Raw genomic sequence first — 24,716 nt, forward strand, 5'->3', positions numbered from 1 at the left:
ATTTTTACATGCTATTTTTTTCAGGGAAATGTTGTTTGAATGTGCACAGGCCTGAACAATGAGACAATGTACAAGAACTACTCAGCAGCCAAATGTGATACGGAAAAGGCTCTTTAAAACAGCAGTTCAAGAACATCCATCAAAGATTGGCAGTGTAATAATCTTTGATCAAAGACCAAGCCAGTAAAAGTAGTTTAAACTAGGGGACTTTCTCCGAAATGGAAGGCACATATTGCATTGCCGTGTTCAGTATTTAGCTTCCTAAATGTTAAATCTTTTAAAGTATGCTTTTTAAGAGGCATGAAAGAGGCTTATGCCATGCAGTATGTTGTGAATTAAAATTTTCACTTCGCTTTGGTTAAAGGTGTTAATATTAAAATTTATAGAGAAAGAAAATGAATGTCCTTGGTATGTACATTCATTTCTGCAAACAAGCCTGTCACCTGTCAGTGATAACACAAGATGATGGTTCATGAAAAAGCTCACTATAGTATAAAAAGCTGATTATAATTAGTATTATTAAACAGGGAGGAGGCAACGATTGATCGATGGACTGATTGCAGACACATAGTTTTTTGCTAAACAGTGACAGCTGTGGTCAAAAGGGGCAATTACAGATTTATAGCAGCTTGCTTTCAGTAACGCCAATTTGGTCATACCAGACCATGAGGAACTGGCAGCGAAACCCTGTTTCAGTGTATTGAAATTAACAAGCATGATTTTTATTGGTCATCCCTAAACCTGCAATAACTGATTTTATTTTACCACTGTTTTTGTCCACCTGATAAATCTAAATTCCAATATTCACACTCCTTTTATTGAGAGGGAATTTTTACATTTGTAAAAAATTGTATGCGTGGCACATTGTAATAAATCCCAGTAGAAGCACGGACCTTTCCCCACCCACATACTGAAGAGAAGCACAGCTTAGTGCAGCTGTTACAGACTCTAAGCCTTTGTGGGTTTATAAATAGATAAATGGCCGTGGTTAGAGAAGCAGCAGTGAGAATAATGCAATTTTAAGATGCCATATATACTTTTTTTGCAATTTCCACCACAAGTATAACTCGCAGCCTTAAAGAATAAGTGGGTTCCTGAAGGTTGTGTAGTGCAACAAAAACATCAGGGCATGAAGTTATTGTAGCACACGTCTTTCATACAAAGTCAGCAGGTTTAAAAATGTAAAAGCACGTTTGCCACCTGAAACATCCATCCAGTTGTTAGCTGCAGCTTGTGAGGATGCAGGCAGTACAGGAATGTATGATAAATGATGAATACAATACAACGTTTTTCCAACATCATGTATTTAAAATGAATTACAACATCAAGTCTTCTCTACTTGACTGCATGATCTGATGATTTGGAGCGGAAGAGAATAAATGTTGGAATGGATTTTGAGAAGGAGTTAGTAAGTCTTTGTTGAGTTTCCCTAATAAGGGTAGGGGATCATGTGGGCTTACATTTTTGTTTTGATTACATGCATTTCTTTGAATTTAGATATCGGTTTCACCTCACATTTCAAAGTGCCCCTGTGTGTAATGCTGTCAAGAATGTGGCCTTACAACATGTTGGCAGGCAAGATGAGAATGTAAACAAAGCTGTTTGAGATCTGAATGATTCAACTTTCTCTACACTAAGACTGCCTGTAAACGTCATGGTTGGAATCCCAAAAACAGGATGCTTGTTAAAATTGTTTAAATATAACACAATGTGTGATCGTCAACTTAAACAGCATGTTCCTATTTTATATTCATATCTTATACTACCTGTCAATTATTTTACAGTCACTCTGTTAGTTTAGTCTTTGTGTATTCCCAACATCTAGTTCACCACCGCATGATAGATTAGAATATGTCTTAAAATATATACTCATCTGGTAGCGATTACAGCTCCATGTCAGACTGCCCATCTGTAAGCAATGAGCAGGACTGCATGTCAAAGCCGCTGCACAGATCTCTGAGTAGAACCAGGCACTTGTCCAGAGAGCAGCACTCATCAAATAAAAACACAGCCCGGCCCAAACAATAATGAACCGGAAGTGCAGATTCATGATCGTGATCTAAAAGACATCAAAGGACATCCGTGGGCATCGTATAGACCTGATCTATAAAGAGCCCATTATGGAATTTGTATCCAGTTCTGGTACCATGCCATTACAAATAAACAAGGTCTTTATGATGTGGAGTATTTCATTAGTGTTTTCAAACATGTGGGCTTGAACTACAGAGCAGGCAATGTGGATTTTGATTTCCACCAATACTCCAATATTGCAGATATTTTAATTCAAACTCAAGCCCAAAGCCACTGCTGAACTAAGCTGCATGATTTATCCGACTCTGGAAAATGACTGGCAGCTCTGAGGAGCTCCTTCCTACCAGCTCTGCCTAAGAGCTCTGGACCTACTTAATCAGCCTAAAATTGCAAAGTCAAGGCCCTTAGTATTTGGTAATGTGGTGAAAACAGTGGCAAGTGAGAGCTAATTAGATTAACGGTAGTTTACGAGCTGTTGGAGGGGCCCCCGCAGATTGGATTTTAATAAATAGTGGCAAAAGCATCTGCTATGCACTTCCTGGCTCTGCTGGCATCCTAATTGGCCCCAGTGGGTTGCTGTAGCTCAGCACTGCACTACACAGTGCAAATTAGTAGGGGGAAAAAGCAAAATGCTTGTCCTCAGTCCAGGTAAATGGTCTTTATGATTGTATGGCCTCACAGGCATTGCTTTATTAACATTAATACAACACTAATACAATTTCTAAGACTTTTATCACCACAGAACATCCACAAAATGTCCACACAGCAGGAGGAGAGAATATTTCAAAGTCCAAATAAAACTGATTACGACATATTCATCCTTTTCTATTGCTTGTTTTCAAGTTGAAATGCTCCCATGATGAGGTCTTTGTAGAGGCAACAGCACAGAAAAACAATTAATCAAACATGAATGAGCGACCATAGCAGGGTTATTTCCATAGCAACAGCCCGAGGGGACAACTTGAACCCTTTAATGTGAGCTGGTGATGTCTCTTTGTAAACATCTGCGCAGCGGGGGGAGAAAGCCAATGAGAGAGCCTGGCAACAGAGGCATCACAGGGCACCAACCTCTTGGTAACAATCGAAGTTTCCATTATCTAGTGTTGAAAGGACCTAAAAGTGCTCTGAAATATCGTATGCGGGAGCATTTGGAGTTGATAAGCATCTTTGTACTACTACTGTTAAGTGTCCAAAAACATTGAGGTAGTTTACAGTGAAGCCTGCAGCTGCTTAAAACAATATGCAAATGGTCATGGAAGAGGGATGTTTGAAAAAAGAAGTTCATTGTTGGAGACACAATGTTTTTTGCTGCTTGAAGAATCACTGAAGAACTGACATCAAAGCCATTTATACAAATGCTATTTCTTGACGTTATGCCTCTTACATCAGGAAACAAATCACAGTCATAATCTCTCTCATACTCATGTCTTATGCAACCTGCAACCAGTAGGCTCGTTCAGCTTCCAGCTGTGACCAACAGAAAGCAGTACGCAAGTGCACAAACAGTACAAACAGCTATTACCAAGGTCGCTTGTTGGTGGCCATAAAGGCTCTAGACTAATTGTCATTTCGCAAGTATCGAATAGGGGAGAAATGCTGTCAAAGCAATTTGTTTTCTTTGTCTACTGATGTGATTGAAATAGATTAGTCAATCTCCTCAAATCTAGGATTTAAGAGTTACAAGAGTAATGTATGAGCTGAGTAGAAAGCCAGAGAGCTCAGGAAGTAACATCACTGCAGTCTAAAAATGACTGGAGTAGCATGTAGTATGCAATATAGAGTAAGTATACAGTAGTAGAATAGTAGTTCAGCACACCACAATGGTCTCAGCATGTAAAAGAGAACAGCCTATAGCTTAAGTCTACAATCCCTCTTATTAACTTTCAATCTGTTCTCAATGAAGTGCACACAAACAAAAAATTCATAATTACAGAAACAAAACTAGTCTTTAAAATCTAAAAAAGGAGAAGAAATAAACCAGGACTTTTTAGCTTTTTAGCACCACCATGACTGGCAGTAAATGGAGCCTGGCAGCCCCAACGCTGGCAGGAGCAGGTATCCGTAAAACCTTCTTACAAACACTTTTGTCCCATACCTCAGTGGTTCCTTGGGCGAGAGTAATGGCTTCTTTGCACTGGGCCGCACCATGCTATTGTAAAATCACAGAGCGGTTAATTGAAACAAATGACTCTAATAATGGGACATTATCCCCACAGGCTGGCTTTGCGGTGGGCCTAATTAGCGTTGCGGTGGTGGCGAGGAGGACGAGTCCCCACGCTGATCTCTCAAAGGAAGCAGCAGAGGCCCCCTTTTAAGAGGGCAGTGCAGGATTCTCCTATTTGCAGCGCTTAAGGATATCGGGCTTTTTTCAAAACCAGCGTGGTAAATGTAAACATATCTAATCAGCCCCGGGTCACCCGACTCCGAGGGTGAGTCCCGCTCTGTTCGGCGCTGTAGCTTGCTGTAGCTTGCTGTAGCTTGCTGTAGCTTCCTGACTGTGCCAGCTTAGAAGGTTTGAGGACAGTACAGATTGACTCACCAGGTTTTAACAAAATTTCATTAGGGCTGCAATTTAAGATTACATTATTTATTGATGCGACAGTGGACTCTTCTTTTCAATTTATCAATTATTGATGTTATCTTCAAAATAATGACAAATGCACATCACAGTAACCCAAAGTTACAGTTTTAAATTGCTTGTTTTGACCGATCAGGTGTTTAAATCTGAAAGGTATTCCATTTAAAATCATATAAAACAGAGAAAGAGCAGCACATTCTTACATTTCAGTTGCTGGAACCAGTTGATATTTAACATTTTTGCTTTACAAATGATTAATATTTCAAAATAGCTTTCAAATAATATTCCGTTGACTGACTTATTGGTTAATCAACTAATAGTTATGATTATTGCCAACTCTTCACCTCATTGTCCTCTCGCATGTCATCACGTCCCCCTTTGGAGCGGCAATGGCCCGTAACTAATGTGACAACATGAGATATTGTTTTTCAGTTGTATTTTGATCATCACTGAAATCTGTTTTTGCCATCCTAATTGTTTACCCTTGTACAAGATGATCGCCGAAAGTCAGCTGTAACGCAATGTTCAAATCTCTGTGACCAAGCTGTTTTAAATATTCATTATTCGTAACAGTCGCCTAAGGTTATTTGAATTAGTGGCATGAATATTCATGAGCAGCAATGAATGTGCATTTGTTTTTAATGCTCAATCTGTTAATACTCCTCTTCATTACTCCACTCCAAAGCCTGCATAATAAGCTGCACAAAACAAAGATTTACTTTTTTAAAGCACAACTCTCTCGGAAGCCTATTTGTTTCGGTTTAAATGAAACGGGAGTGCCCTACCAATTATCTTGTTGTCATTTCTCTTGACAGATACAAGAAACATTGTTCACCCCTGTTCTGGATTGTAGCACTGAAGGGCATCTGTCTTTTTGTGAAATGAAAAGCCAGAAACAGAAAACATTTCTTCTGTTACAAAAAGTGATTTATCTGGGAACGTCACCGAGATGTCATTTCTATCCCTGTAAAAGGCAGTAGAGCAAGCGGGTCATATGAGATATGTCTAAAAACCTACATTGGAAAAAAAGATTGCTGTTTCAATTTAAAAAATAAAATAAACACAAGAAATCCAGCTGCACTGAGCATGTGAAATCAAGTCAAACTGCTATTTTTTTTCTTTCTTCTTTTCTTTTTAGATTAAGTTTATTTTAAGGCAGTCCTTCTCATTAGATAGATGGATAGTAGGCCACTGGATTTCACTGTGTGTATTGTATACACTGTGTACGCTTTCGGTGCATTTTCATTTCTTTATATTATATCAATATTTTCATCTGCATATGACAGGTTTGTGACCAATGTTGATAGGCTTACTCTCAACATTGGATCTTTTTAATGGCTAGATTTCAAACACAGCTGTCAATATCGTTTTTATGTTGCTTCATTAAAATAGTTATGGGCTTTTTTCCCCCAGTCTATGTCCTAAATGCCAAGTGATGCAAAATAAATTTCCTTTCACATATCAAATGAAGTCAAGCTCATATAACCTTGTAGCAATCAGTGACTCTGACAAAGACTGATCCTGGAAATAAAGCACACACATACACACACCGTACTTATGCACTGTGCACTACTGCACAGACATGCACTATTGCACTCAGTGTTTCTGCGTCATACATGTGGAAGGTGCTAAATACGGATCAGTTTTGACCTGAGGGGGAACTGGAGGGGGGGTGCTACGTTTATGCAACGATGCCGACAAAGCCTCTTTAGGCTAATGTTTTGGTTTTACATCTTGATAATGTTTTATCTGGTAAAGTCTAAAACTGTTGTAAACCTGGTTTCCAGCAGCAGTAAAATTCCGAAATCAATCCAAATGTGTCGTACAAGCTCAGCACCAAATGGTAAAAAAACTAATTTAGCAACTTCCCAACTACTAAGTTTAACATTGAGCAGCTAAAGATCAATATATTTTCTTCAGGGCTTAGTTGTAATTTAACTAGATCTAAAAGGAGATAAAATACTACACATATAGTCTAAATGAATGTTGCTCCAATAACAACTTTATAATGTGCTCACATGTCAGGGGAGTGTGTCTGCCATCTTTCTGTGAATTTCTTCTGCCCACAGGTGAACCAAAAATCAACAACAAAAACCCCAACAATCATGTTAATGCAGCCTTAAAATTGAATAACCAAAGTAAATTCAACTGCCAATAGTTCCATGATATCAAAACTATTGGTTGTCACAACTTTGAAAAATCGACTGCCGATGGCTTGTCACACATCACGCATTTTGCCAAAAATATTAATATAGCACCACATGTACTAAACTGAATAAACTCCCCTCCAGGAGTCATCTGACTGAATGTGTGACATAAACTTGTAAAACTGGCAGCTGCTTTTTTGACAGCAGGGGCTTTCCCCCTCCGCTACCAGCCTCATTACGCTGTTAATGAGATAGGGGCTGGTGCTCTGTTTCAATATTTAAACGTGCTGGCACCCCTCAAGGCTCCATGTTGGGGCAGTTCTGCAAACTCCTCACTGACCCCTCATTACCATCTGCTGGTGAGTGTCCCTCCTCCTTATGTTTTCAAAGCGCTAGATCTTGCTCGCATCTCCCCCTGGCTGTAGCCTCAACCAGACCTGAACGATCAGGGGGCTTGTTGAACATGAGACCCCTGGGTGCCACCTTTTCCCCAAGCGCCGGGGTGGCAGAAACGCTGACAGCTAAGGATGAGACACGGAATCTCCCATTGCAATGAGCACTCACATGAAGATGCGTTACATTTCTGCAGTATCCAGCCATCCAAGACTTGGCCCTTTCTTCCTTGAGCTGACAGAGTAGGTCACCGTTGCAGGGAGGAGTTAGAGAATGTAAAAGCATTTCTGATTGTCAGCTCTTTCTTTTATAACGCCAATGATCCTGCTTGTTGGAGTCCTTGTAAATGGTGCAATTTCAAGTCTGAGAAATGGTACAAAACTGGCAGTTAAGACTGTTATGAACAACATGCAACTGCAGCAGGAAGGATCAAACCCTACACCTGAACAAAGTGCCGTTTCTGCCAGTTGAATTTTCTTTGTTGAAAAAAACAAACCTAAATGTACATCAAATGTTCAAGCTCTGGTATTTGCCTAATACTCAAGGCAAGTCTTTGAAAACTATTTTTTTCCACCTGCCATGCTTTTGATTCACCAGTTAATATTTCTGCTGTCGGTGGAGTCATAATTAGATGGAAAAGAGGAGGTTGTCAGGCATAATAAATTTAGCTTAAAAAAAACAGGGCTCTTGTAGAGACATATGCTGTTCTGCTTGCCAGAAATCATTAGATTATTAAATAGTCAGCTATAAATGAGCAGAATTTACAGACTTAAAAACTACCAGGACGATCTGATGCAAATTTGAGTGTGTACAGTATGCAGAATGAAAATGATGGTCAATCCGCTGCTCTCACTGCTGTAATGATTTAACTGTGTTTGCTGCAGGATCGATGTGCGCTGAAAAAGAGAATCCCAAAGCAGGGAGAAGTTTACAGAGCGTTAGCCTCGGGCTAAATGTTGTACAAAAACCAGCAACAACATCCCTTGAGATGAAGTGTATCTGTTGCTCCAGCTGAGCTTATACTTGTAGGAGGTTTACATGTGCTCTGAAGGATAGCTTTTATTAAAGAGGAGTGTATCCTTAAGGTAACGCTGTTGACTTTTCATTTGCTTCTTTAGCAACGGTGAAAGAAGACGGTTGAATGATTAGCGTTTTGGTTTTCCAGCTATCTCCTCCAATTCTGTGGGTTTACTGAAAGGCTTGTGTTAATACAATACAGCAAAGGTAAATGCTTGTATCTCTATTTCCTACCCTGTTTTCACAGAGAGCCTATTTCCACTTCCCTTATTATTCTTTAAACATTCGGCAGGCATAAATTCAATTTTCCTTATTATACCTTTATCAGTATGAAATTAAGGTTGATTGACTTTGTTGGGGCAACATCAAATGAAACATCCCTAATGGAACCAAAATGAAAATAACGTCATCTTCAATTGCTTTAAAATATTTTTCAATATACAGCCTACTTTTCTATTCCGCAGCCTCAGAAATAAGCTCCTCTTGTCCCAGGAGATAATAAATGAATTGAATCCCCCCCCCCCCACACACACACACACACTCCAACCTCCACCAACCCCCTCCTTCTTCCTTATCGGTCATCTATTTTTCCAGAGTAAGCTATTACTTGCGGGGGTTGCTAGGCAACAAGAAATATTAATAGCAGCTATTATTAGCCAGGCTCTGCTAGAGTAGTACTAAAATGTGGAAGTGGGAAACATGAATGTGTTACATAAATCTCTGGACCTTTCACAGTGTGTAAGTCTCTGTTTGTGCAGTGATTTATTGCAATGACGGTTCATTTATGAGAAAAGGGGGTGTGAAATAAGAAAATGGAACATTACCCTGAAGGGCTATTTGAAAATAAATAATTGCAAAGGTGAAACAAAAGCTGTTTAAGAAGCAGGCCCTCCCTCTCCGCTTCCTTACTGAATGCTATTGGCAAGAATGTGCTGCTTTGTAACATACACTGGTACATGGACATAACATTAGTATCAACGTTATACATAAATACGGCATACATGCATCCAGTTTGTATGTTATTTACCTCTTAAATCAAATCATCCAAATTATTGTATAGGATTTGCAAAACCAGCCAACGAAAATGTTCCAGTCAACAAGATATTTCTCCTGCACCAAGCATATTCAGCACAGTAGCCAATGGATTGTGACCTAATCCTGAAGACTGGCTTTAATGGAGGCCTTAGCTACCACCCATGGAAAAAAACATGGAGCTTGCAACTTATGCAGTTTGATTCTGAAAATCACATAAGACCTGATTAACGGAGGATAAATGCCACGGATGCCCACATTAAAGCATAAATATTCATGATGGAGGGCAGAGTGAAGAAAAGTAATATTTATGTCAGATGAAAGTATATAACGTTGAATAATTCACCACACAGGCCATCTATAATTCATCTGGTTCGATCCTATGATTAAAGCATTTGAATCTGTTCGCCAGGGGTGTTTACATGTTCAGTCTGAAGCATGTTTAACACAAGAAAAAAGTCCCTTTACTGGAGGGGGGAGCCGGGGTCCTCAGCATCCTTTTGAAAAGAAAAATCAGCTGACAAGGGATATCCCCCTCTCCTCGTCAAGATTTTCGGTTCAAAATATTGCACCCCTTCATCCCTCCCCGTTCCTTTTTTGCTTTGCCGATCATAACAAATGAAAATATGCAGCGACGAGTTTCTTTTTCCCTTTTTTGGCTTACTTTGAGGCAATGAAATCTTTGAGTTGTGCAGCTGAATAGATATTAAAGAACCATGTTGCAAACGTCTAATATTTATAAATGTTGCATGTATTACACACTCTGGCCAAACTCAGACTGAACAGTGTCAGCTCCCTTGGTCTCTAACTGGGCTAATTATTGCTCTAATAGAAGAACGCTTTGCTATTAAAAGAGAGCGGCACACAGAAGAATTCGTTATTTTACTGTTTTTATATGTCTATAGCTTCAATGGAGTTCCATAACATCAATAACTTTTGGAAACATTTTAAAAAGACAGATTTTTCCATCACACAAACCTCCAGAGAAAATGTTCTCTGCACTGACTCGCTGGCTGACTTCCAGCCCTCTGACCACGGAGACTAATAGCCCACCACAGTGCTTGACTTGCACGATTACAAAGGGCTGCAGCTAAAAGGAGACAGACAAAAAAAGGTGTACTCACCGAGTGCATAGGCCCAGAGAGGAGGTGGGTGTCCTGACCCAGCATGTTGGACATCATGAGGGCGGGCAGCTCGGGGTAGGAGTAGGTGTTGAGCAGGCCGTTGTGGGGCAGGGAGTGGAAAGGGTAACCTGATTCGTGCTCCATGAGGTGCAGCAGAGAAGGGTCGGCGTGGTTGGGGGGTGTGATGGGGGGGATCTCGTAGTCTTCATCCCCTGCTCCTCCGCCACTGCTGCTTCTGCCGTGACTGGAGTAGCTCTGCAAATGCAGAATAAGGATTTTTTTAGAAGAGAATGAAACTGTGATAACAGCAGCCTTTACTTGTATACTTATATTTTTCAGGGTCGCAGGAAGCAAAGTTTTACTAATAAAACAAAGGAAAATGCCAGTGCAGGTCACAGATAGACTTCCATAAGTATTGACAAATTAGAGTCTATAACCCACCGACAGTAATTTGCACATCTTTGAAACGTGGAAGGAAGCACACAGAAGAAAATCCATATGAATAGAACACGACAACATAAGAATGTTGTACCCGTGTCTTAAAACAGTGCAACATTTAGTTACAGCATAAATAAAATAGGGGGCTGGTTTCATCACGCGAATCTTAAAAATAACATGCCCACCAGACAACCGTACGGCTTCACAAAATTTTAATGGCAAGCTGAAGTTCAGTAGCAACGCAGGAGTGGAACTGCTACGAAACAATAGATGTTCCAGAGTAATTAAAAAGCTTCATAATTGGCTTTTAAAATGCACCTGTTGCACTCTGTTGTTCACATTTGTTTTTGCAGCAGACACTAAACTGCATCAGTCTATTCCGACTGTTTTGCTGAAAATAAAAATAATTAGAAATGCAAACTGTTATGCTTACAAAAGTGTAAATAATTAATTCAACACAAACATACACAGCAAATTAATTAGAGTTAGACAACAACAACAGCTGTACAGAATAATTTGCTTTAGAAATCTTGACAGCTTTAAAGCGACAAAACTGTCAGCGTGGACGCCTTTAAAACACAGTTAATCAAATTCATTATGTGGAAAAACATCATTGACACTCAGTGGCTATTTTATAATCTCATTATTAGGACGTCAATCATATTTTTTGGAAACAAAGAATTGGACTAATCAAACCTTGCATTTGTCATTATAAAATGTATCCAGTAAGTCAAAATAACCCCCAGCAGGTAAAAGAGCACCGATTTTATGGTACTAATAAGGTGATACATGAGCGGATCCTGCCCTTGTCTTTTCCAGGGCCTATCTTGACATAATACTACGTGGAGAAATATGGTTTTGTGCTCTCAAAAAACATACTGAGGGTATTCACCAGGGAATGAAAAGCAATTTTGTCAGAGGCAATCTGATGCCAACTTCCCTTTATAATGACTGAAGAAAATTAATCATCACAAATAATATTCCAGTGTCAGCCATTCAAGAGCTTTTTAATAGAATTTTTATTATTCATGTCTCGTGGTACACATCAACTAGGCCGTTCTGCAACATTTCAGAAATCAATTCAATATCATCTTCGTGTAGGCTGTCATCTCGCCTGCCAGTGCAGCAATTCATCTTGCAAACAAATACTTTTAGCAAACAAATGGCAAGAAACGTCTATGAACAGCTACAATGTCCCCAGTAGCAGAATGTGTGCTTGAAGATAGGATAAAAGTCTCATAATGTGCACTATCATTAGGGAGAAAATACTAATAATAAAAAGGGAGTAGTTTACTATCAGGGGGTGGTGTGCCGTTTTCTCTTCCCATAACAGTCCCTCTTTGTGCTTGCTCAGAAATATTATCACTGACAATTCCTTTTCCCACGATAAAGGTTTGGCAAATGTGTCTTTCTTGTTGTTTATTATTATTATTGTTAACAAGCATACGTGCTAGGTTTCATTCAATAAACAAATAAAAACAAATCTCACTTGTTTGTGGATCTGTAGCAAATCTGCTAGTTCCAGCTTCTCAAAAAAAGGATTTCTCTGCTTTTCTTAGTCATCTATGATAATTAACTGAATATCTTTGTGTTTTTAAACAAAACAAATATTCGAAGATGTCACCTTGGACTCTGAGAAAGGGGGATAGTGAGTTATTTAAATTCTATTTTATAAGATAAGAGACTTATCAATTTATTGAGGAAATAATGAGCGGATTAATAGTTAATGACATTTTTTGTCCTCAAGTCTAAAATACAAAATACGTGATTTTCCAGTACCTTTCATAATGTCATTTTCTGATCTTGCACATCATTAAAAATACAATTTGACTGTTTTCTCATCTTCCAGCAGAACCGTGTTAAAGTTTTGGTTAGGCTTCGGAAAAAAAAAAATGCTTGGTTAAGGTAAGGGGATGAACACTATTTGAACAAACAACTAATGAAGCTGTTTTTCTCAGAAAGGTTTACCTTTGCAGGACTCTGAAAACTCTCAAATTTCAACAATCTGATTAGGGGACATGAGTCTTTAGATGAACTGCTCACACCTCATTGACATAGGCATGGTTTCTCTATAAAGCGAGGAAGGGGGGTCAACCCTTTGCAATCGCTATAAAGAGGAAATGAAAGAGAAGGAGAGCGTTAACACGTTGACGTATATACCAAGATTTAAATGCTGTCAGAGGTTATTTTACGACCGTGCCTTTCATCGCTTTGGTGAATTCTTATTTTCTTTACAGCTTCTTATGATGCCCTTGAAGATAAGACACAGGACAAGGACATCACAAGTTTAATATTTTCAAAAATAGATAAATAATTCATAAATATACTGTCTTTCAGGACATGGAGGAGAGTGGATAAAAGAGAGAGGGGTCAGGAAGAGACGCCAAATGTTGATTCAGCCTTCTCGGTCTAACCTTCCCCCTCTCCCTTCTAGAGGTGAAATTTAAGCAAATCTGTCAAGGACGTTCCTTTGGACCTTTGAAGAATCTACAAATCAATTCTTTCCTTATTTTCTTTCTGTAACTTCAACACAATAACACCAAGCTTCTTTTTTTACATCAGTTGTGATAAGTCATCAAAACACCATATTGCTTTAACTTAGGTTATAAATGTGAGATGTTGCTCTGAGGCATATTGACAATCATACAGAAAGCAGACCCTGGTTCTCTGGGAAAAATAGGACGGCGATAATTCCCCCCAGTGTTACGGTTCATGGAGGATCCAGACTGACAAAACGTTCAAAACTTCTGATGTTCTGCAAACGAAAAATCTGAAACAAACTTGTAACTTAACTTGCTGTTTGCCTTGAACCTACAATGACTTACAAATGTTTCTTCAATACATCACGTTGTATTGGGGAAAAGTTGACACTAGCGACAGATACCATCAACTTATGTTTACAGTGTTTACTGAGGTAATAAATCAAGTGAGAAGTAGGGTCATTTTCTCATAGACTTCTGTACAATCTGACACTGTACAGCCGCCCCTGCTGGCATTAGAAATAATTGCACTATCGCATTGGCCTAACCTTACGGAAATGGAGGTTGCAGCCCGAGTTGTACATCTACTTGCTTTAAAGAACAATAGCTGAAAATCTCACTCTTGCTGACCTTGACTTGTTTAACTTCTTACCTTACTGCAGTGGTGTACAAGTCTACACCAGGGTGTGTCAGTGCACAGTGACAAGATAGATAGATAGACGTAGATGACATAGATAGATAGACGAGATTTGGGAAGTTCTGTTAATAAGGGCGCCGAAATCTTCAGACAATTTCAAGGATGGCATGACCAAATAATGAACCGGCTACGTACTGCTATGTAATCCGCGCCATGTCCTGCCACCTCCATGCTCTACCCAGCCTCCATCCTTCACCTGAACCAAACGTATATCCAGTAGGTGAGAACGTGTCTGACACAGACAAATGTCGTGTGCTACATGTGTGAAGGGGAAACTCCAGACATTTTTAGGAGTTTATATCAGAGAACAGCTCATAGTTTCTAGTTCCTTTCTCGTAATCTTTTCCTGGTTTGTCACTATCTTTTGCTTGGTTTGTGGAAACAGCACAAACATGTTAACATCCTCATGGCATTTTTAAATTCACAAAAGATTGGGGTACATGCCTTTTTAGGAAGGCAAAGCTACAGCTGAAATTTCACCTTGACATGTAAGCTTTAAGGATGAAAAGTCTCTTTAACCAAACAGTTCCACCTTGTCAAGTTATCTTAAGTAATTAAGGCAATTTAAGTGTAAACAAATCAATCAGCTCAGCTAAAAGTTTTCTTGACACAAATGGCTGAGAAGATGAGATGAAGTCATTAGCTTGGTGATTGGAGTCATTCGTGTCCTATGAGGTGTTTAGTCGAAGACAGCTCATCTGGGAACAATGATGTGTTCGTCAAAGGGAGCAGAATGAAAATGTTGCACAGTACAGCAGAGAGCCTGTCATGGCTGATGGGGGGCTGGGGGGATTGTCCAAAGACAAGAGCTGTCTGTCTTTGATAGACTTTTTTATTACAGCTTCAGTGACTGACACACATTTAAAGTGTTTCCTGTAATACGAAACACTGAAACGCTTGAAAATAATTAATCAGAAAAAAAACAGCTCTTTTTGTGTCATAAAACTGTAAAACTTTGAATGAGCATACAGTGTCCTATGGAAAGTCATCCAGCCATATGCTACTTTGTGATAAAAAAAAAATGACAGCAGCATGATTTTGGCGACAAACAACAGCTGGCCATGCATACATAAAGGTCTTCATGTCCACTCTGTGTATTTCAGATAGACGAATGGCAACAGTAAATCATTAAAAAATCTTATGGGGAATTTCAAAATTCACCTTCAAAGATCAACCTTGCAGAGCCGAGAAAGGTTAGAAATCAAACTAAAGTGTGCGGCACAAGTGACCATTACAGCGACGGTCTGCAGGGTCTACAAAGGCTATCTGACCTGGCTTTGAAACGACAAGGAACTCCATTTGGGTGATGTATCAAGGGAAGCAGACAGAGTACTACAATAGAAGGAGAATGGAATAGCAGACCCACCGGTCTGACTGACAGCAAGACAGAACTGGGATATGTGAAGTGTGCAAGGAGGGGGATTTGGGGGCGTTTCACCATGACTGATAGTAGCTCAGGGTCATTCGCAGCATACGTTGCTAAAGGTGGGCTGTGGTGCGCTTCAACCAATAGCAAAGGAGTGAGCTAACCTCTTCCATGCTACCCCATGCACTGGTAATTCTCTCAAATGTCACATCAAAATGGATCTCATTTAGGTGGGTAAAAAGAACCTGACTCTCCATTGCAGATGTGGGTGGACCTGTGCTGAATTGTACCTGAACTCTAAAAAACACGGCCGCAAAGGAAGTGTTTTGAAAAGGTGTGGAAAAAGGGCCAAGTGCTGCACATTTAAGTGTGTTCAATTTAAAAATAAAATAAAAAAATAACTCACAGTTATAGTTCAAAGATGAAGGGTGAAAAAATATCGCTGATCCTTTAACCGGAACAGAGAGAAATAAAAAATTCTTTAATGTTTGAACCAAAGGCTGCATTTTCTTTCTTTTTTTTTGGAATGGGGAGCAATACTGTGGTCTCACACATCTCCTATTCTTATTCATTAGAGAGAATCATATAAATAAATAAAATATGTTGTCTCGTAGTCACTCATCCCCCCCAAGGGAACATGGAAGCCCCAGTAATCACATATGGCACAATAGCTCGCCTATAATCCCCTTTATTTTTATTTTCATGATGTCACTCTCTTTAAGCCCCTTGCTTTATGAGTCGCAAACGGAGTGGAGAGGGGAGGAGAGGAGGAGCAGAGAGGAGAGGGAAAAGCAAGGGAGGGGTGAAAACAAATGATGTGGATCCCTCATTGTTCTTTCTCTATGCCCTCATTCCAGTCAGGGTAATAAGAGAACATTGTGATTTACTGTCAGTGAAGCGCAAGAGTGCATCAGAGAGAATCCACTGCGGCAGGGGCCATTAAAATAGATTTAACTTCCCACAGTATTAGGCCAGATGTCTACACTTCTATTATATTTCAATCAGCCATGACCTTGGTCTCCATATGATGAGAAAGATCACTGGGAGAAAGGGAAAGAGAGAGTGAAAATACACAGAGAAAACCAATAGAAATATCAAACTACTTAGTCCCACTAAATCCATCTGCTCCACTGTGCAGCAAATACAGAGAGAGGCTGGGACAGAAATAGAGCCAAGGTTTTGAGTTCTCTTAAAAGAGTGTATGAATCATTGAGTGCACTCTCCCTGATAAGTTGCTGTTTTTTTTGGGGGGGAGTGCTGCTTTTCTGCGGGGTATGCATTTGAGGAGGGACCGAGGGAGTACGCCAACAAGAGTGGGACAGTGGGTTGTTTTGATGTTCTTCAAAACCTCATTGTGAAAGAAAAATCTGTTCATATTCCTCGAACAAGGGAAAATGTTGACATCTCACATTACCATGGATCCCTAATGTTGAACCTCTTAAACTCCTCTTAAACTCTAAACTCTCTCAATCTCAATGAAAACATTGTGTGTACATTTTTAAATAAAATCCTTACTCCGCGGCAATGAAAGCAGAGCAGCGGTCATAGCATGATCTAGTTCAGAGGCTGATGGTAATTGGACTTATTGGCTGACATGGACTGACCTACATAAAGAACTACCAATCCTTGGTTACAACTGTAACTTACAATCCCTCCTAGCATGGGAGTGTGGGTTTTGGTGATGTTTTCTGATGTCCCTCCAGCATTGTTTTCAGATATTGTGCCCCAGTGCTGGTTTAGAGTTGAAAACCTATTTCAGCCTGAATTCATGCTACTGAAATTGTATGCTCTCTTGAAATCTAAATAGACACCGTACAATATGAATCTCTTCTTCATTCTTGCAACCTTGCCAGCGGCTCCGTACGGCTTCAAAGAGGGAGTGAGATGTGTGTTGGTGTTTTTCAGACCCTCAATTTAAAAATGTTCATCCTTTGTTTCAAATGTCCCCATAACTTTTTCTCGCAGGAAAACGATGCACTGAAGTTGGGGGGTTGTGAAGTGAGGAGAGTTTTGCAGTTGTAGTGGTGGGGTATAATGGTGCACTGTGAGTCACTGTTAAGTAACGGTGTCTTTTCACATCAGCATCGCCCACATTAGGTGTGCGGAGCCAGGGTGTACTGAGGTACAGAGAGAGAGAGAGAGAGAGAGAGAGAGAGAGAGAGAGAGAGAGAGAGAGAGAGAGAGAGAGAGAGAGAGAGAGAGAGAGAGAGAGAGAGAGGCCCTCCCCTGATAATGGTGGCTGGGGGGACATCAGATGGTTGTACAAGCCAACCAACATCTGGATTTCTATAAATGGCTAATTGACACCATCAACAGAATTATCCATCTGTATTTCATTTGATTGATATGTAAATAGTTAGACATTTTGGGAATAAATAATTAAAATATCAAAGATTTATACCACCTTCATATCTGTACGCTTAATATTAGATTAATTAGAGCGGTATCAATCCTCTCATCTAGAGAAAGTGAATTACTGCATTTCACTCAGCTTATTAGCATACTTCCCAACATGCATTGTATTTCAGATAAAATTTCAGAGTCTGCATTTTTTGTGATTTGAAGGAAGTTGCTTATTGTTGTTAAATGTATTTTTACAGATAGGTCACATGGTCTTCTCTCTAATCAAAATGAACATGCCCAATGCAACCACTTCTCATACTCTGTGTTTGTAAGTACATCCAACAAAAAATGTGAGATCCATTGATCAGCAGCACAGATCCTCAATGTGAATGTGGTTTCAGCAGAACAGAAAAAGCTGCCATGAATAATATGTACATATATTTTGTCACTACCAATACAAATCAGACATGCTGTTTATAAACTATATAGATATCTACATACATGCACAAACTGTACATAATCCTCCAGTTCATGTATTTTCAGTATTTATCTATTTGCACTATTTATGTTATTTGTTTAAAGCTGTCAGAACAACTTAACATTGTTCATTGTTGCTTTTCAAATGTACAAGTATGTAATGTACACATACTTGTGTACAGTAGATAATAGTCCTGTCTATTTTTTACTTCTATAAGTCCAGCTTTGTTGTCCTTGTTCCTAGATGTTAAGTATTTTTCTCTCAGTCAACACTGAGAGCAATGCAAAAAAAGTTGTTAGCTGAACTTAAATTCATATGTTGACTATGGGAGTTTTGTCAACAACTATTAAACAAATTGGACAAATTAGTCACCATACCTTTGTGGTGTGTATATTTGTGTATACATTTTCAGGTGTAAGAAGTCAGCTGGGTAAACAAGGGTGAAAAACCAGATACAGTGGGTACGGAAAGTATTCAGACCCCTTTAAAATTTTCACTCTTTGTTTCATTGCAGCCATTTGCTAAAATCGAAAAAGTTCATTTTTTTTCGCATTAATGTACACTCAGCAACCCATCTTGACAGAAAAAAACAGAAATGTAGAAATTTTTGCAAATTTATTAAAAAAGAAAAACTGAAATATCACATGGTCATAAGTATTCAGACCCTTTGCTGTGACACTCACATGCTGTCCATTTCTTCTGATCCTCCTTGAGATGGTTCTACTCCTTCATTGGAGTCCAGCTGTGTTTAATTAAACTGATTGGACTTGATTAGGAAAGGCACACACCTGTCTATATAAGACCTTACAGCTCACAGTGCATGTCAGAACAAATGAGAATCATGAGGTCGAAGGAACTGCCCAAGGAGCTCAGAGACAGAATTGTGGCAAGGCACAGATCTGGCCAAGGTTACAAAAGAATTTCTGCAGCACTCAAGGTTCCTAAGAGCACAGTGGCCTCCATAATCCTTAAATGGAAGAAGTATGGGATGACCAGAACTCTTCCTAGACCTGGCCGTCCAGCCAAACTGAGCAATCGTGGGAGAAGAGCCTTGGTGAGAGAGGTAAAGAAGAACCCAAAGATCACTGTGGCTGAGCTCCAGAGATGCAGTAGGGAGATGGGAGAAAGTTCCACAAAGTCAACTATCACTGCAGCCCTCCACCAGTCGGGGCTTTATGGCAGAGTGGCCCGACGGAAGCCTCTCCTCAGTGCAAGACATATGAAAGCCTGCATAGAGTTTGCCAAAAAACACATGGAGGACTCCCAAACTATGAGAAATAAGATTCTCTGGTCTGATGAGACCAAGATTGAACTTTTGGCGTTAATTCTAAGCGGTATGTGTGGAGAAAACCAGGCACTGCTCATCACCTGCCCAATACAATCCCAACAGTGAAACATGGTGGTGGCAGCATCATGCTATGGGGGTGTTTTTCAGCTGCAGGGACAGGACGACTGGTTGCAATTGAAGGAAAGATGAATGCGGCCAAGTACAGAGATATCCTGGAAGAAAACCTCCTCCAGAGTGCTCAGGACCTCAGACTGGGCCGAAGGTTCACCTTCCAACAAGACAATGACCCGAAGCACACAGCTAAAATAACAAAGGAGTGGCTTCGGAACAAGTCTGTGACCATTCTTGACTGGCCCAGCCAGAGCCCTGACCTAAACCCAATTGAGCATCTCTGGAGAGACCTGAAAATGGCTGTCCACCAACGTTCACCATCCAACCTGACAGAACTGGAGAGGATCTGCAAGGAAGAATGGCAGAGGATCCCCAAATCCAGGTGTGAGAAACTTGTTGCATCATTCCCAAGAAGACTCATGGCTGTACTAGCTCAAAAGGGTGCTTCTACTCAATACTGAGCAAAGGGTCTGAATACTTATGACCATGTGATATTTCAGTTTTTCTTTTTTAATAAATTTGCAAAAAATTCTACATTTCTGTTTTTTTCTGTCAAGATGGGTTGCTGAGTGTACATTAATGCGAAAAAAAATGAACTTTTCGATTTTAGCAAATGGCTGCAATGAAACAGAGTGAAAAATTTAAAGGGGTCTGAATACTTTCCGTACCCACTGTAAACAAAGAGAAAGAAAGATTATGAGAGAAAGTAAGGGCGTGTCAGACTAAAGAAATGCACAAAAATAAACAGGCACAGAGAGAAAGAGAGTGAGAGAGAGACTATATCCAACAATTGAGGTTTCTATTCTAATCTCAACCATCAGCTACTGTTCTCTTGCAGCTGGCCAAATCAATAGAGACGCACGGCTCAGCAAGACTACTGGAACAGAAAACACACAGGCACAAACAGGCTGAAACCTGTGGTTTCTCTGAAGACCAGTGGCCCCTGAGTTTCCTCTCCTGCACAGGAACACAATGCAACAAGTTAAACACACGAGTTGAAGAGACGCTCAAAATGACTATTCCTCTTCCTGCCACTGGCTTGTTTTTTCTATCTCAAAATTCCCTAACCAGCTATTTCTCTAAATCTGCCCCTTTTTTGTCTCTAATTTTCCCTATTCTATCGTATGCACGTATATACACATGGACATGCTTCCACATAGACTGATTATAGGGTGAGAAGCCAGCCAAAACACACAGAAATATACATGGAGGAACAAGTCTGCACAATCACTCAAACAGATCAGGCCAGATATGAATCTTAATGAAGAAAGCCAATTGTCCTTTATTCAAAATTATAATATGTGTGGCCGTGGTTGAAGGCAGCCATTTTGGTTTGGCTGTGATCGTTCTCATGCAGCTATTTTAGTGCTGCAAAAATACTACCTGCAGTCGCATTATTTTGCATGCCTGTACGTGATTACCTAATAATTAGAATCAATTGACATTTTCCCCTTGTTATTCAGTCTGATGTCATGTTCAAGTTTTGTGTTTGGGAAGGGTTATTTTGCCCTCATTAGCAACAAATTTGTCTGCAATGCTATTAGAACACTTTATTTTACATTTTTTGGAAGACATTCTAACACAAACACATAACGTCTCCATTTTTAATAGAAAGCTCTGATTGGCTCGGTTGTTTTCATAATCGGGGAATCGGCTTCTGGAGCAAGACTATGTGAGTTATTCATACTCTGTATGGCTCACAAGAACCTTCTCAGTCAATCAGGATAATGGAGAGATTTAATAATCTTTAATTCAACAAACTATCCCATTTGTAGCTCTATGTGTGGGTAGATATAAAAAAAAAAAATGCTGGCTAATCAATGAAATAATACGCCCACACTTTTGCATATAGGCTCAAACCTTTATTATTATTATTATTAATTATTAAACCTCAACAGATGAACCGAATGAAAAACATCAATATCAAAACGTTGGGGAGCTCCATATGTGCAGCATATCTTGTACAGAAACTGTAGAGTATTCAAAGCCTTGAAAACATCTTGTTTGAATGGACAGATTGTGTCCAAGCATACAGTAAACGGACCCTTTAAAGCTGTTTCTGATTAGCGGTTTTCTCTTTTTAAAAGCCCAGAGATGTTATGTGTAATGCAATCTCCTGGCTGTGTCAAACTGCTACCTCAGTGCGTACGCTGTGGAAGACCCCAGACATGCAAACAAAGGAGTCTCTGTTCTGGCTTCATGCACCTTATTCACAGGCACACATCATGTAAAGGCTCGGGTGGGCATCTCGACGTAGTGTTAAAACGTGTATTAAGAAATACAGGCTCCTTCTTTCACAATATGTTTGACCATAGTGAAGATACTGTATGTGAGTAAAAGTCTTGCTGCAGTGCTGGTTACACACAATAAACAGAGGAGAAATAGTGAGAATGCTACTACCTTGCATCTTAGTATGTTTGTAGCATTTACAAACATAGCTAATCTTAATAAAAATGACAAAGGCATACACATAATAATAAACAAACAGACCAGAATGTAGGCATTTATTCAGCATATTCATTAGACATCACAATTTCAAATGGATGCAGAAAATTATTCCATATTTGCAACTTGAAATTTGTCTGATTTAACTTCAAAAGCAAGCTATATGTGACATACCACTGCACAGCTAATGCATACAATTAAGCATCAGTTAAGAAATGATTGACTTACATGTACAGCGAGGAGTCACAGTGATGCATTTTGTATGACACATGAATAAAATGGAGACATTTGGATGTAGTTGCTTAGAAGATATTTAGGTTAATCATTGCAAATACATGGCTCGTACCCAAGTACTGCTGAAATCTACAGAAATGATTAATTCTAGTCCAGATCCCAACACCAGAGGACATGCTAAATTACAAGGAAATATGCCTAAACTTATGCAGAAGACAACTAGACTGTAATGATTTGGCAAGCTCGAACAATAAAGGGGGATTTAGGGTGTCTAGGTGGTCAAAATCGGCTTCCAAACAGTGAACTCTGTGTTTGGAGGGCTATTCAGAACCTTCTGGGTAAGCCTCTATTTGACGGCACTGACAGAGCATCAACTGCAACTGGCATGTTTTGAAAAGCCCAAATTGCCTTAACCACTAAGAAGGTATTTGTTGACACAACACTGCAAACCTGGAATGGGTGTCTATGATTGACACATGACCACTGCAGCAGAGAAACTACAAAGCTGGACATTTATCCCAATTAGCTCACACCCATGTATGCACGCAAAGTGACATAATTAGGGCAAACAAGGAAATGTGGCCAACAACGATGGACCTCATAGTCTGTGATATGTGCTTTAAGCAGACAATAAGCTCCTAAAGCTTCCACTCGACCCCTCATTATAGTCAGTCAATCCCAACATCAAAGGAAAGACAACCTTTTGGCTATAGGATGACGTGTGTGTGTGTGTGTGTGTGTGTGTGTGTGTGTGTGTGTGTGTGTGTGTGTGTGTGTGTGTGTGTGTGTGTGTGTGTGTGTGTGTGTGTGTGTGTGTGAGAGAGAGAGAGAGAGAGAGAGTTTATTACAGAATGTGCGTGTGTATGGGTTTATGAGAGCGTATATGTGGGTGGTGTTTACGTGCACATCCATGCGTTCTTGTTCCTCAATCTTTGCACGGACCAATTTAAGTTTTACACCCTGAGAGTAAGCACATTTTTGGAAAGTGAGAACCTTTTGGTTGGTCTTTGCATCTTCAAAGGGCTGTTTAAGAGTTTACTAGATGAATTTAGGGCTAATGTTATAATTATAATTTTAAAAGTTCAGTTAATATAAATACAAAAAAGTAGAAAGTAGCTCCAATAAAAACAGTTTAGGGCAAGGTTTGTGAATTATCCCAAGTAAGCAGAAAAGTGTTTCTGGAGAAGGAAGTGGCTGTTGATTTTCTTTAGACATCATTTTTTATGCTTAGGGGACAACATATAAATTATCAAATTGAACTCATTCCCATTGTATTGGGTTGGTAGCAGGAATTTCTGATGCAGTGACTCAAACTCTCAACTAGAGGTTGTTCAGTTTGGCCGATTAATCAGCAACGATATCTGAGGGGGGGGTTGCACATTAGTCTTCAAGTTATGTTTTGAATATTTATTATTTAGATAGTTTGAGAATTTTTTCATAAAGCAATTCTTCACTCTTCACACACAGCAGATTTTGCTGATTCAATTGGCTATCTGCTTTTTCCTGCTCCAAACTATTGTTATTTTATTGGCCTGTATCCACTGTCAACCTTTACTCCCGACACCAAAGATATATGAATGGCACTTAGATAAGTAAATTTGGTCAAGTGACTCTTCAGGGATTGGGGATAGGTATTGGTGATGGTTACATTTAAGGCTATGGACAAGGGAATGAATTATGTCAATGTGGGTCCTATGAAGAAGTATGAACATACTGTATGTGTGTGTGCGCAGTTTGTACAGTATGCGAGTGAAACAACATCAAATTGAGGATGTCTTCATGCGCATATGCTTATGACTAATGAATAACTTTGTGTCAGAGAATGTGTCACTTCCTATTACAGTATGTGTGTGTTTTTGTGTGATAGTGTGTTTGTGTGTGTGCCCCGGCGTCCTTTTGCCTTGTCCCGTGGCTCGATGACAGTTTATGGTGAGGCGCTAATTGACAAGGAGCCTCCACCTCGTCTCGTTTGTCAGAACATGAAGGCCTCGCTGCTGGATCAACAAATCCTGGAGCTGCAAAATTCTGCCATATGTCCGGCCATGTGTTCCCATCCACCAGCATGGAGCACTCAGTGCTGCGCTTGTCTAACTCGCTGACTGTGTGACTGGGACTGTGCAGCTCCTGACTGGGTAACACAATTCTGACACCAATACGTCAAAAAAAGAACTTGTTCGGGGATCCTAACATTTAAACAATGACGCTCTTCGTACCCCTTTAGCGCTAGTTTTGCACGTGTCAGTGACAACGTGTGATTATATACAGTGGGTAAAATAAGTATTGAACACGTCACCTTTTTTCACAGTAAATATATTTCTAAAGGTGTTATTGACATGACATGTTCACCAGATGATGGTAACAACCCAAGTAATCCATACATAAAAAGAAAACCAAACAAATAAGTTCAGAAATTAAGTTATGTGTAATAAAATGGAATGACACAGGGAAAAAGTATTGAACACATGAAGAAAGGGAGGTGCAAAAAGGCATGGAAAGCCAAGACACCAGCTGAAA

At 39.7% G+C, this 24,716-nt stretch overlaps 1 protein-coding gene across 3 annotated transcripts in view; it reads right to left on the reverse strand.

Annotated features, from left to right (window-relative positions):
- LOC129099915 (TOX high mobility group box family member 2-like) overlaps window positions 1-24,716 on the reverse strand; it is a 75,821-nt gene that overhangs the window by 13,144 nt on the left and 37,961 nt on the right. For all 3 annotated transcript variants that reach the window (XM_054609358.1, XM_054609357.1, XM_054609356.1), the window contains one exon: window positions 10,323-10,577. In XM_054609358.1, the coding sequence (XP_054465333.1) occupies window positions 10,323-10,577 (255 nt within the window). The remainder of the gene's footprint in view (window positions 1-10,322; window positions 10,578-24,716) is intronic.

Source organism: Anoplopoma fimbria, chromosome 12 (genome assembly GCF_027596085.1).
Source record: "Anoplopoma fimbria isolate UVic2021 breed Golden Eagle Sablefish chromosome 12, Afim_UVic_2022, whole genome shotgun sequence".
NCBI classification, from domain to species: Eukaryota; Metazoa; Chordata; class Actinopteri; order Perciformes; family Anoplopomatidae; genus Anoplopoma; species Anoplopoma fimbria.